Here is a 14,446-nt window from a genome sequence, read left to right as displayed (position 1 = left end):
GAGATCAAAGCAGCTCTGTATGTCTTGAAAGGAAGCATGAAAGCACCACTCAACAGCATGTACAGATCAGAGCGCCGTACCCAGGACAAGAACATCTAAGATAAACAAATCAAACAGAGGTTCTTAATGGCAGTGATATATTTTATTGCTGCAAAGTTAGCTGTGGTTTCATTCAACTCATTTGCATTGTTGATGCCTGTTTATTGATTCAACAGCTTCCATAATAAAAGCAATCAAGAGTTGCCAGGATGACTTCTTTGGCTTCAAATTTAGATGATTCATTTTGAGGGGGAAATGGTCACTTTTAAGCCTATAAACAATGAAAATACTGTATATTTTCATCACTTTAAACACCAAAAAAATGAAATATTCTAAGACAGTAGGGAAACTTGAAAGGCCAACTTCCCTTCCCTTCACACCCCGTAGAATTCCATTCCTCAGCTCAAACACAGATGACCTGATGACTGTGTGATAAGAGGAGTCGGGCAACTGGCAGTTTGTACCCATTACTACTTCAAATATTTATTTGATTCTGTCAAAGTCATAGCTGAACAATGGGAATATTGACAGTTTGGGAACGTGAATTAGCTGGTTTGTTTAAGTGTTTTAGCACCACGGCCTCCTGAGCGGCACGTTGCTTTGTGAAAGTCCTGTATTGTATTTCTTTCCTCTGCCAGAGTGGGCTTCCTGCAACGGGGCAGAGTCAACTGACGATGACCCCCCCTTTCCTGTGTGGGGCTCTGAGCTGGGGCTGCCACGAGCCCTGCAGACCTGCCTCGAGCCACTGGACGCCCCCACTCCCTCTCCATCTCTCCCCCTTCATCCCGCACATCATCGCCCAGGTCAGGAGAACTGCTGTCAGACACTTCCTGCGCGAGCCACCGGTACAGACCACTCCTCAGGGGATCAACAGGGGATTTTTACACAGACAAAATTGGCTCCCTGACAACAATTGAGTTCCAAAGACAGGATCAGATCCAAAGGCAAGACGGACGGACAGACGGAGAGACAGACAGTAGAGGCTGAGGGAAATGGGAAAATACCTTTGGAAGCTGTGTCTCTGTCTCTGCAGAAGTAGCCTGTAAAGGTCTCAACTGTGAATTTGTTGCAAAGAATAGTCCTCACTACACTTAAGATTGATGAGCAAATTAGTGTAAGCAAAATAAATAAACATATACAGTAGAACATTTTCACATTATGAGAGTGACATTAGAATGTGGGTACTTGCAAACTGTTACATTGACCCTGTTGGCCACTGACTTTTGGAACGAGGCCTCTTTACATAAGTTAAAAACACCCTTGGGCCACATAGCTGTATTCATGTTTAACTGTCAAACTTACAGTACTATTGGTCCCAATAGGAATTAACCACATGGCATGGGTTAAAGCTCTAAATTTGCCTGAAGTCAAACCGCAAGGTCTAGCTCGCCTTAACCCCTTCCCCACCTCCGACAGTCTGAGGTTCATGCTCAAAGGTAACTCCGTATGGTTAGAGAGCAGAGAGGCATTTTGTTCTCATTTACAATGGTGGTCTGACAGGACTATGAGTGTTGTGTTTCCCCTTGATCTGATACCCTAAGCAGCCCTGAGGCTCCAGACCCTGATGCTGTGTTCCTGGCAAAGACAGGAACCTCCCTGCTCCGCCAAGGCAGCCCTCCTCTCCTCCTGTCAAAGAAGGGTCAGGCCATATTCACCAAAGACCTCTCAGACTCTGCACTGACATCAGCCCACTCCCGCTATAGAGGGAATTCACTAGAATGTATGAGGCAGACCTTGTCTATTGTGGCTCTTAAACCACAGATATTGATGAAATCTTCAATGTTTATTTAGGCAATGTTTGATGCTATGTTTTATATGGTTATACCTTTATTAAACAACAACAAAAGAAACTGATATGCATTGAGACACACAGGCCTTGGTAACATTTTACTTATTGGAAACTGTTATTTAGATAGAAGAACACAATGGCCCATGTACTGTTTTGGCCAGGGAAATGGCCCCTGCAGTGTTATTCTGTGTTGGCCAGTGAAATGGCCCCTGCAGTGTTCTTCCCTGTTTGGCCAGTGTTCCTGGGGTCAGTGTGTGGATATTAGAAGCAGTCCCGGTTCCACAGGACTGTCTTTGAACTGACTCTGTCTTCCAGAGAACATCATCCAGGTTCCAGTAAGGAAGTAAGCCAGGAGAAAAGGAGGAAACTGCCTTGCAGCCATAGGTATTGACCCTGACCCCCAAAAGGACCCTGACAAAACACAGTTGCCTCTGACTCCACTCAAAGCAGTGCTGTCCCTGTCTCTGTAACTCAATGAGTATGTATGTGTGCAGTATGTGTCTTAGGTTAGGTACTGTGAGAGCAAAATCATTTTTTCCATTGAAAAATGTAACAATAAAGATTGTATTGTATTGTGTTCTCCTTCAAATTGTTAAAACAAATATGTTAAAAGGTGTAATTGGAATCTCATAAAAAAAAAAAAGAAAATCAGCCAGCTAACAATCAAATATCCCAAATGATTTTTATTTTCTAATTCATCAAGAAAGATAATTGTTGTAATTGACCACTAGACTACTAGATATATCTGAAGCTGCTTTCTGGAACAGGCCCCAGGTGATCAATCGCCCATTTCCATGAAAACTGTGTAACATGTAATTACAGTACCAGACATGAAAGGAGACGTGAAAACCAGTTTAAATTAAATCTTTTTATTTCACAACAATAACACCGAAGTTGCTTTTGTTCACTCATACATTTACATAGGGAAAGGCGAGCTGTACTATGGCCGGTGCACAACGTCCCTTCCTGTATATAGAGGTCTGATGATGGTGGGGTTGTGCAGGACGAGACAGCAGGCATGGTGGAGCTAGGTGGAGAACTCCTCCCTCACCAGTTCCAGAAGAAGAGTCGGCTGCCATGCTTGGCTGGCTGCAGCTGGGCATCAATGACAGTGTTGGGCTCTGGCCTTGGTCTCGAGTGGTATGCATTCTCAGGAAGGGGCCGGGAGGTCTCCACCTTTGTCACCTGGGGGGAAAAAAACACGAGGGGTTAAAGTTCGCCACAGAAGACGACAAAGGGGCAAGCCAGACGGTTTCTTCACCATGTATGCGAGCAGTGTTTTCCTTGGACGAGAGAAAGCATATAGGCTCAGTGAAAATCTGTGTCAACAGGCTTAAAGCCATTTTCAACATTTGAAAGAGGACTGTTTACATAGTCTTCACACGGATGACTGAAAGATGTGGTGTGAAAACCACACCGCGGGCAGGCAGAATATGATACTTCACCTTGGACAGATCTCCCAGGCCGGGTCTCTCCCAGCCCATCTTGTCCAGCACACAGTTGTCGAAGGACTGTTGCTGCTTGCGGCAGTGGCGCAACTCAGCCAGGTTAGAATAATCAAGGCAGGTCCAGTATTCTGTGAAGGACTCTGCGCAGTTCCCCTTTATTTGCCTGAAATACATAAAACCATTAGCACAGTTCACAGTAATACTCTGAGCTCCATACACTTGTATCTAGGTATCCATAAGCTAATATGCACTTTGGGTGAGCGTTGCCTTTAATGTGGCTGTGGGACGCCAAAAGCCTAAACAACCAGGTGTAATTACAGGTCTGCTAAAAGAAAATCCTACGCCATTAGAATAATTACATGTATTACCATTCTCAGTAACCTATGTTTACTTTGGGAGCCAGAGCTGTTTATTTGTTCCTGCTTTGAAAGTGGTCATGATATTTGTGGACCCTATGCAGAACGAGCCTGCATGCCCTGCCCCATTCAGTGACGGATCCCAGTCATGCAGAGGCAGCAGAGGCATCACAAGGTGTTATTAGTGCACAGCAACCTTCAGTAAACACAGCCGCCATGCCTCCGAGTGAAATTACGCAGACCACTTCCCCAATGTATCAGATGTCTGACAACCTGCAGCCTATAGTTAGCGCCACTGCCCCACTCCTGACTCCATTGGTCAGTTGAAGAAGTGGGAAGGAAAACATGTGCTTTCAGTGGAACCTAAACATTGACCTATTCACTGCAGTGTAAAGGCAACGTCAAAACACCCCAGCTTATATGAAAACAAGAGCGCCGTTGAAAAGATTACAAGTCAAAATATCTGTCTGCGAGAGCCGCAAAGGAGATAAGAGTGCAGAATGTGGAACAACACACTCTTGTAAAGCATACTGGCCGGAATCCTGACAGACAAAACATGTATATGATTCTGATACAACGAAGGGTATCATCCTCCAGAGAGGACATGACCAAGAGACTAATGCATTTCCTTACCAAGAGAGACAACTTTATGATTTTAATGTAATCTTATGAATTCTAGTTTCTTCATCATCCTATAGTGAGCAGTCATGTCGATAAATCTAGGCTATATCAATATCTGTGACAATTCCTTCCTATGGATTCTGAATGTCCAATATTAAGCTAGATCAAGGGTTAGAGTTAAATCTGTTCATTGTATTATAAACTTAGACTAAGCTACACATGAAAAGACCACATAATAATGTATCCCTGCTGACACTAGAACTGCCTTAAAGTTGCTAGCGAAATATCTGCCAAAATACTACTTGGTAGTTATGTTTTAAGTGCTTAAGTACGCTACCTGAAGAAGTTGAGTGCACACTCATTGACTTTCCTCCCTTCATTCAGACACTTTCTAGGGTCCTTCTCCTCCCACCGACACAGCATGAACTCCTTGTTAGGCTTGTCACACTGGGAGCCAAAGTGGTGGGCAGCAGCTTTCAGCACAGCAGACGACACATTGATCTGGACAGGAAGGTTGACAAAAAGAGACACTTTAGACAAATATAAATGTATTTTTATTCTATAACATTTAGCTGACACTTTTATCCAAAGTAACTTACATTGCAGTGAGTGAATACAATTCAGTATATATGGTCCCAGCAGGACTCAAACCCACAACCTAAGTGTTGTTAGCACCATGCTCTACCAACTGAGCCACAGAGGACCACTATTTAAGATGAATACCAGGAAATGGTCCATATATTTGTCAGTAAAGTTTAGCAATGGCATGCTTAACTCAATATTAACAACTTCTTCGAGGGCAGGGTTTGTCAGCCATGAAACAAAACATCTATTTTTTAAGAGCATAAGTCAAAGCCATATCTAGCATGTAGGAATTTGTACAGAATGCACTTCTTTTGCATAATACCAACGACTGATGTCAGAATTTTGTAGGACAGAGGGGCAATAGTAGTAGTTTTTTTCTTTTGATCTGTTCTAAAGTAATTTTTCAGAATGCCATCTTCGTTATCAAATAACAGGAGATAACCTCCTCAAAACACCATCTTGTCCTTACCTTAGATGCCTCCAGACATCTTGCTAATATCAGGGCAAAGTAAGGCTACTTTCTACTTAGCTAGCAGTCGTATTCAAGGATAGGCTGAATACATCTAGCTAGTGATTTCACTGTTAGTGAAAGGGGAGCACTTTGATGGAGTAACTGCAATAACAACTGTAACTGTAGATAGCAAGCTAACTTGATTCATTGCCCCTGCATCTAAAATCAGTGTTACCAGCTATGTTGGCCATTTTTATTACATTTAGCAACGTTCTATTGTAATCTACACTAGCTACACTTACACCTAATACGAGATAAAGCAAAGAAGCAGAAATCATTAGTTGGTGGCTAACGTGCTAGCTGTGTACTACTGTCAAGCTGTGTGACTACGCTAACTTTACTAGCAAGCTAGGCAAGGATTGCTATCCCGTTTCTTACCTCATCTACATTCAACTCCTGCAAAGTAGGAACCTCCACCGAACCGGGCATGGCTCGGTTTCTGTAAGATTAATCACAATCAAAGAAAGATTGTTATTTCCCAGAACACACTCAAGGTCCCAGTCAGTCTACAATACGAGGCCGCACAAGGAAGGTCAGTTCACTGCGCCTGTGCATAGTTTTCAGGCGCATTGCACTGACGCAATGGATAATGCGACAGGAAACTGAGAATCCATATGGAGACATTTTGGCTCTTTCTTTTTTTACTAGGCTTGACAACATGCACCACTACTATGCAACCACATGCACCACTACTATGCAATACTTTTGGTCAAGTATTGTGTTTTACGAGACATGAGACAATGGCTTGGTTTCTGTAATTATAGCTCTCTGCCAGTAGTAATAATAGATAAGACACTGCTCTCAGCCTGACTGTCTCCATGGCAACGCTGTCAAACACCTTGCTTTGCTTGTCTTGTTGCAATCGGTAGTTTCTTTTCTGCCTTCACACATACGCTAACAAGCCTGCTTTCGATATTGTAAGTTTATGTAAACTACAGGTATGGAGTTTACAGGTAGCAGTTACACTGGAGACTTCAACAATGACAGGTAAATAATTAACAAGTGCCTTTTAAACTTTGCAAGCTCAGCTGTGTCCAAAAATGAATGTTGGGTAGCTTGAATTCAGAGACAGAACAGTATCTCACCATCCATATCCTATTAGACCGGCTTAGTTGCTTCACATTATAGGATACACAGACAGTACACCTTTGACACTGGGATAAATAAACAGCCTACATACAAGCAAGATATCATTGCCTATCCGGTATCACAATGGATATTCTTACTTATTTTCATGATGCACAAGTTCCTTGTTTTTAACACTGGTGACAGTCTCCTGCTGTGTCCCTTAGGATGGAGGGAAAAGGAGAGTACAAGTTCCCAACAGAGACAAGATACGTTGGGGAGATGAAGGATAGTATGTTCCATGGAAAAGGTGTACTGTATTTTCCTAATGGCAGCAAGTATGAAGGAACCTGGGAGAAAGGGATATCCAAACAGGTGTGCAACACACTTCTCTCACTGTGTGTGTGTGTGTGTGTGTGTGTGTGTGTGTGTGTGTGTGTGTGTGTGTGTGTGTGTGTGTGTGTGTGTGTGTGTGTGTGTGCTCTTGCGCCTGTGTGTGTGTGTGTGTGTGTTGTGGGCGTGTGTGTGTTTCACATTGGTTATAGTAGACATTACATCTGGTGTCCGTTAGCAATCATTCACATTGTCGCAGTTATTAGGTTTCTGTACCTCTCCATGTGCTCTCTGCATGTTCCACACACAGGAAAGACATTCCTTTTCGGTCAATTGCTCTGAAGCAGTCATTCATGCGTATCTCAACTTTAATGGTAACCAGTTCGATTATTATCATGATTACAATGGTCCATTAGAAATGATCGAGGAAGCCCATGACCAAATACACCTGACTATCTGCCAGCTCAGACCTCCCAGCTTTGTTCACAGTAAAACCTCCATAGGACCAGGGATGTATTCTTCCACATGTGGTGCCTGGTTAAAATATTAGGTATACTAGTATAAAATCAAATTGACAGACTGCCAATGTTCAATTGAAGTGATAGACAAAGCTGAATAGTAGATAGCATAATGTGTTCTACAGGGGAAGTATACCTTTTCTGATGGATTGGAGTACCAGGAAAAAGACTGGGAGTTCTGTGATGGTTATGACAGACAGTTCTACACTGAGAGGTGCAATGGACTGAAACCTGCAGGTGAACTTTCTTTTCGTTTCACATTAACCACCTTATATATACAGGCTAAATCCTCAAATATCTTTAACAGCAAGGTATTTAGGTTATAATTACCTCAATGCCATAACCACTTACATGTTCTATGTTGAAATTAATATTTTCCTCAGTTCAGTGGTTGCTTTCATTTGGGTTCTTACACTGCTCATTCTGTCTATCAGGGGAGTCTCAGCTGACGGATCTGGACCCACCGCGTGTCATTCCTGATGGCTGCTATGACTGTGGCGACGGCTTCTACGACCCAAACAGCAGAGTCATCACTGACTATGATCAGAACTTCTTGAGGAACACAGGTGAGAGGAAACTCACTATGAACTCACTTCCTGGTCATGACACAGATCCAGGCCTCTATTGCATCTTGCATCAGTGGTAGATTTCTAGGTAGGTCTAACCCAGCACAAAACACAAAGACTGGTCTATACTGACCAAGTGGGCCATGCTGACCCAGTCTGACCATATCATAAGCCTATTTAATATCTTATTTCTATGGGTAAATGTGAAGCATGTGTTACATTACTGAATATGTGAAAATGTACATTTGCTATGTTTTATAATAGTGGTAATGTAATCGTATGCCCCTGAAAAAACAAGCAAAATACACAAATGGTATGTAAAGGTCAGCGCTTGACCTCGAAACCAGATAGAAAGCATGTTTACCGATTTATCATGGCCATTTAGCACTGTTTTAAAGCTCAAATCTACATGCTCGACCTTTACATTTGAAAACATAATAAGCCTCTCTCAATGAATATTGAAGTTAAATTAAATATCATCAGCAAGCTCTGGCCACTTGGGACACATTTGATAACAGAAAACCTCGGAAGTAATATGAATGGATTACCCATATCCTCTAATATAACAGATTATTTCAGACGCAGTGCTGAGGCAAGCTCATTAGGTCTCCTGTGTAGTCCTCTCGGCTAAGCGTGCCTCTCTACTGCAGTCATTTTAGTTTTGTTTTCAAAAGAAAATCCGAAACACATTTTTCCACCCAGCGAGTGCCCGATGTGGGATGTTTGATTTGAAGGGAATGCAGTCTGTCAGATTTTCAGATAGGAATTCCAATATCCGTGCCAGCTTTTCATAGTTTTGCATCACCAGACAATGTCATGAATTAGGAATGGTTATGGATTTAATCGGCTCTCGGTGAATGGGATGGAGGAGGGAAAGTGCATGGGAAACGACCAGCTGTGATGTCATGTCTTGGAATTGACATGTGTCATGTCTCTTGCTTGTAGGTTGCATAATATTTTTGGAAATACAGTGTTTACGCATACAGGATATGATACAGAAAATATGAAAGTTTATTTATGATTTTCTTTGATCACCCCACAAACACAGGTGTGTGTGTTTGGATGATCACTGGCAGCAGTCTACGATTTGCAAGTGGTCCCAGCCAGCCACATAGTTTGGTAAATCCTGTCTAGAGCAACTACGTGAAACATAATACAGATTAGTATCCTCATATTAATCACAGAGTGATCCAGAGCATGAAATTCTCATTTATGTGTATAGACAGACAAAAACAGATAAAAAGATGCACATCCTGAGCAGATGTCCTGGACATGTAAGATGAAATATGTTAAAATGTCACCCACTTTGAGTTGTTCATAACAGTTCTGTTATTGATCAGTGAAAATGAAAGCAGTGTTGAGAGGAAATAGGGGAGGAGCTGAAATGTTGCAGGTCTGTCTGCTGCATGTACTGGAAATATAGGAAATATTTAATCAATGTTGTGGCACTGTGTGTGTGTGTGTGTGTGTGTGTGTGTGTGTGTGTGTGTGTGTGTGTGTGTGTGTGTGTGTGTGTGTGTGTGTACACACGTGTTTGAGTGTGAGTGGGTGTGTCCATAGTTTCCATCATGGCTGTCCCCACATCCATCCCACTAAGAGATATCAGGAATGGAATATCAGCCTCTCAAATCCACCAGTATGGCCCCTAATTTAGACAGTAGAGCAGCATTTAAAATCTAATCCAAATCTGTGTTTTCAATTAACACAGCCTGTATATGTGTGTGTGTGTGTGTGTGTGTGTGTGTGTGTGTGTGCGTGTGTGTGCGCGTGTGTGTGTGTCTGAGGAACACTCTGTATCCTCTGGATATATTTTCATCCCTGAGAGGTGAAGGTACATTTGTCAAAATGGGTGTGAAGACAGAATTTATTGCCAATGGCTTCCCTCCAGGATGAAGGAGAGCAGAGGGTACAGGCACTTACTGGAGGCGCAGAGGAACTGCTCTCCCAGCGGAGACGTTTTTTGGGGAGGAGAGGAAGAGCCCAGTCACAGCTGTGGGACAGAAGAACAGAGGGGGAAGAGGCCGGGGTGACACAGGGAGCGGGCCCAGAGAGCTGCTGCTGGGCTGGGCAGGAAGGGTCAGGGAAATGCCCAGGCTTTGGGCCAAGACCTGAGAAGAGGCAAAAAAGCAGATGGGAGGAAGCCCTGAGGAATCTCTTCATACAGCAGCCAAGGCGAGACGGGTCATCTGGACGTGACCCAGCCCCTCTCAGGTTGGGGAGTGGTGGCACAGAACAGTCAGGATTGCCGCCTGCAAACACCACAGGAACCCGCCCCCAGGGACGGTCCACCATGTCTTCTCTCCGCCCTGTCCTGCCAACACACTGCAGCAACCGTCGTCTCCAAAAATAGAATACGGCATGACGCAACCTATAGGAATCACAACCGATAACAATCACAAGATAATCATACAGAATAGTAAGGACTTTCTTTCTTTCTTTCTAGTAAGGACTTTCTTTCTACATGAAAAGCGCCTACTTTATAATCCCCATGGAATGGAAGACACAAGAAGCCTTGTAATGTGAAGCCACCATCATTACCCTGATCATGTGTAATAACACTTGCTAGGCTAGCTGTGTGGATTTAAGAACTTCACAAAGCGACTTGCATGGGTGCAAACCACAGAAAGCAAAGGAGGCAGTGACCAACTTGCTTTCATTTCTCCGTCTCTACCAGACCTCCCATTAATTATACATTTTAGAGCCACTTTGGCATAAATTTCATCCTACTGACAAAATGTGACATTAATGCACAACTAAAACATATATGTTATAGAGCTGTTAGTAAACCACGTACAGTAAACCTCTGCACAGTTCACACCAACACCAACTATCATTTTTTGGGGGCTTTTGTTTTGTTGCTGTTTTCTCCCTGGCAACAAGTAATCCTACAAGTGGCCAGAAGCCCTATTGCCATATTGTTTGTTGCAGTTTCCTGTTTCTGGAATAACCGTTCCTTTGTAACTTGCAAAGGTTCACATTCAAAACATCCCTCTGCCAAGAAAAACACCCCAGCTCCAGCTACTGCCACTCAAACCATGTCAAGCTCAGGCATTTCAAACAGATACCATCAGTGTGTTCTGTTTGGTGTGATATTATTGGGTCTTTCCTGAAACTATCTCTTCTTCTATTGTAAATCCTTCAGGATTATTTACATTTCACAAATAAATCCCCAGAGCAACAACAGCCCTAATGTAAACTTTACATTGCATTAAGTGACTTTACCATCTAATGGTCAAGGTGATCTGATCTCACAGCCATTTAGAGTTGCTGTGTTGGAAGGAAACACTTTTCCCTTTGAGTGTATTTTAAGGATTAAGATAAACACGTTTTAACAAGGTGCCATTATCGTTTCCTCCCACACTCTACTATACTGTTTGAGTGTGAGCCTTTCTGAGAATGTATGTGATGAATTAATATCCACCTGCAGAACAGTCGCAAAAAAGCCCAAATGAAAGGGGAAAATACATTCAGTAGGGGAGGAGCGTTTAGGCCTACTATTGATTTGATCAAGTTTGTGATCAATTGATTTCTTCACATCAAGCATCGAAACAAGCATTAACGCACCCATGCAGACCTATAACAATTTTCTATAGGCCTTATACTATCTAATTTGGTGATTTTATTTTTGCCCTAAAAAAAATATTTTTTGCCGTGAAAAATAAAAAAGCTGATGATTTTCTTTACAATTATTCCTGTCCAACTAAAATAACGTAAAATATATGTTATTAGATAGTTATTATAAAATGTATTAATGCAGGGTTTTACGCTGTAGACATAAGAAATCAAGAGCAGTTAAAATTGAACATGAAGCACATATTAAGTGCAGAATTTCCATTTATTTCAGATTGCATCCGAACCATGGGGCCACCTGTGCCCTCAAATAGAATTGTATTAACGTATCGATTTAGCAGTGACTTAAACGCTCTGGGAAACGATTACAATCCTGAGAGGGCAAATTACAGCAAATATGAAAATGTGTGAATTCTTTCTCATTACCATATACGCGCTCGGGAGAAGGTAATTGCAGTTAGACCTCGACCAGCGGCGACGGGAGCAGAGGTATTAATTGGTTTAAAATAGTGATGAAATGTCCTTCTTGAGGGTGACCTCGTTGTTGCGAGGGGAGGAAACACTAATACAAAAAAGGGTGGAAATGTTTCATATGCAGCTGCCGTTGTGTGGACCGGGCGCAACTGTGATTTCAATTGCTGAGCGGGAGAGCCAGGTATAGTGGCGAGAGGCAACTGGAGTGGCTGTTAGGGCTATCGCAGGCAATTACAGACAATCAGGGGAGAGCTTAAGACCTGTTCCCAACAATGGGCCCAGTTCGCCTTGTTCCCGGGGGTGAGCGCTCAAGTGTGTGCAGCTGCGCGCTCCGATTCAGTCCCGGCAGAGAAGCTACCTCTTGCTCCGCAATTAGCAACTAATTTCAGTTTTAACTATGAAAAACAGTATATTATCCGCTGTTTTGGCAGTCGAGTCAATGTTTTTAAAATTGTGGCCCTTTTTTGGTGTGATTTATTGGTGGTTGAAGTACCACTGAGAAGTTATTTTCCTAATTGTTACCTTGATTTGACACATTTCCCTGGGATGTAAACTGCACTTCAATATGCTCGTTTCAGAAGCAGATCACCTCGGAATATTATTATTTTTTTCTGTGGATTTCTGCTCAGTCGATGTTACAATTGTATTTTATTAATTTATAGGCCTAACTGATATAGCTTTTGATCGTCAGATGAATTGTTGAAATGTTAAGTTTGGAGTCTAAAATGTACTCTAAAATCTATTTCTGCAGATGATCATGAACACGAGTGGATTGTGCGCACTTGTCGTAAGAGCTGGGACGAGATCGTTGGACATTCACCTGACTAGGGCTCTCATTTTGGAACATGGACGTTCAGTGTCAGGTCAATCTAATTTTCTACTGAATAAAAAGCAGCAAATGTATTGCATGTTCAACCGATTATTCCTGCACCGAAACATTTTAAATAACCCACATTTTAGTTTATTATTATTATTCTTTTATATCAAACATATTTCACTTGTAGCCTGCACAAAAACAGTTGAGTTTTATGTATTCGTTTATTTGTCAGGGACCATGTACAACATGTCATTGCACTAGATTCAGCTAGATAGATTTTCATCTATAGTTCCTCTGCTAAATAATTAGTCATTTGATGTGGAATCAGAAACATATGCCTCTTCAGCTTATCATGCATAATAAGAAAAAAGGTTAATGTTAATCCTGAATTTACAGCATTGCCATTTGTTTACTTATAATGTTTTATCCTTAATTACTTTGCTCTGCATGATGCAAAAATCCCAGTGCTGCATGTCAATGTAATCAATGTCAGATTGTTCTCTTAAGTGTCTTCATTGGAGTAGACTCAGCAGGTAATCACTGCACTGGGCTGACTTTCTAGGATTTGCAAATCAAATGAATGAGTACTTCCCTGGAAATATGCAACACAATCCGCCAGCAAGGTTTTGCTTCATCTCTGTGCTAGAAATTAAATTTTGCATCATGAGGTTGTTTGAATGTGTTTCTGAATGTTTGTATGTTTCTGAATGTGTATTTTGCATGCACAAATGTATGTTAGTGAGTGAGGTAGGTATGAGCTGCCTTTGAAACAGGATCCTGGGTAGGAGATCAATCCCGTGATGCAGCCTGACAGTGACTTCCTGTCTGTGATGGTGCTGGAATCAGCAGTGAAGTCATTATTGCACACACTGACCCATGAAGCGCCCGTCAGCTCAGCCATCGGCCTGTGATTGCTTCCTGCCCCGCGACGGGCGCACACACACACACACACACACACACACACACACGCACACAAGCTGATAGAAAATGTGCACTATGGCAACGCAGAAACTCACAGACATAGGCTTATTAGAATGCACACTACCCAGAGACACATATACAGCAGATATTTAATCCCTCAGAATCACATGACTTGTCGTTTACCAGCGTTTCTATTTACAATTTGTCCTACCGAGCACTATCACAAGATCTGTTTTTAATCGACTTCAATCCGGATGTGTGCGGACATGTGTGTGCAGGCTTGTGGACTGTTTGTGTTGAGGGATTTAGCTGGCACTTGCATCAAATTGTTGTGGTCTCACTTAACTTTGAAAAAGATGTAAAGATACAAATTTCACGTTTTAAAGTCTATTTTATTGCATTTATTACACAAAACATTTATGATGCACAGTCAATCAAATAAACTTTTGTTTTCAATTTTTTTTTTAATATAAAACAGACAATTTCAGAGAAAAAGTGCTTACAGGCTATTGTCTCAATAAATACAAGAACATTGAGGTCTTGTCTCCCCCTCGTAAACACAGGATCGGATTCCTCACTCGACAGCCAAGACACAAAGTTACAGTTTCACACAGTCTCTCCCCTACCAGTCAGGCTGCCACAGACATCTATATACATTCCCAGTCTGCTGTCATTGTACCACGACTCTATTTCCCCTTAGCAGTGAAGCACACAGGCTGGACAATTGTAGAGGACAAAAACAAGAACACTGACATGGATCCTGCGCAGACATAAATCATAAATTAGTAACAATACACCTGTTTTTAAAAAAATGTATTACATTTGACATGTAA

General features: G+C 42.1%; 2 protein-coding genes across 2 annotated transcripts; one reads left to right on the top strand and one right to left on the bottom strand.

The window, feature by feature from the left end:
• Positions 1 to 2,676: 2,676 nt before the first annotated feature.
• Positions 2,677 to 5,890, bottom strand: ndufa8 (NADH:ubiquinone oxidoreductase subunit A8). The gene is made up of 4 exons (XM_083669601.1): positions 5,728 to 5,890; positions 4,591 to 4,754; positions 3,274 to 3,439; positions 2,677 to 3,013 (listed from the first exon to the last, which is right to left on the bottom strand). The coding sequence occupies exons 1-4, from the start codon at positions 5,776 to 5,778 to the stop codon at positions 2,876 to 2,878; spliced, it is 519 nt and encodes a 172-aa protein (XP_083525727.1). The 5' UTR covers positions 5,779 to 5,890; the 3' UTR covers positions 2,677 to 2,875.
• A 393-nt stretch (positions 5,891 to 6,283) lies between these two features.
• Positions 6,284 to 12,849, top strand: morn5 (MORN repeat containing 5). The gene is made up of 5 exons (XM_083669456.1): positions 6,284 to 6,336; positions 6,642 to 6,789; positions 7,391 to 7,502; positions 7,700 to 7,831; positions 12,627 to 12,849. Exons 1-5 carry the CDS (start codon positions 6,290 to 6,292, stop codon positions 12,701 to 12,703), a joined length of 516 nt encoding a protein of 171 aa, XP_083525582.1. The 5' UTR covers positions 6,284 to 6,289; the 3' UTR covers positions 12,704 to 12,849.
• The last annotated feature ends 1,597 nt before the right edge of the window (positions 12,850 to 14,446 follow it).

The sequence above is a fragment of the Argentina silus genome (assembly GCF_951799395.1).
Source record: "Argentina silus genome assembly, chromosome: 5".
NCBI lineage: Eukaryota > Metazoa > Chordata > Actinopteri > Argentiniformes > Argentinidae > Argentina > Argentina silus.
The sequence above is the reverse complement of the archived record's forward strand: the minus strand, read 5'-3'. Positions and strand labels throughout refer to the sequence as shown.

Excerpts from the sequence above, each read along its gene's own strand:
- ndufa8 (XM_083669601.1), bottom strand. The coding sequence starts at position 5,778 with ATGCCCGGTTCGGTGGAGGTTCCTACTTTGCAGGAGTTGAATGTAGAT. Across the intron at positions 4,755-5,727 it reads AGGAGTTGAATGTAGATGAG|ATCAATGTGTCGTCTGCTGT; the intron begins GTAAGAAACGGG and ends CTTCCTGTCCAG. Across the intron at positions 3,014-3,273 it reads GCCTGGGAGATCTGTCCAAG|GTGACAAAGGTGGAGACCTC; the intron begins GTGAAGTATCAT and ends TTTTCCCCCCAG.
- morn5 (XM_083669456.1), top strand. The coding sequence starts at position 6,290 with ATGGAGTTTACAGGTAGCAGTTACACTGGAGACTTCAACAATGACAG. Across the intron at positions 6,337-6,641 it reads GGAGACTTCAACAATGACAG|GATGGAGGGAAAAGGAGAGT; the intron begins GTAAATAATTAA and ends TGTGTCCCTTAG. Across the intron at positions 7,503-7,699 it reads CAATGGACTGAAACCTGCAG|GGGAGTCTCAGCTGACGGAT; the intron begins GTGAACTTTCTT and ends TCTGTCTATCAG.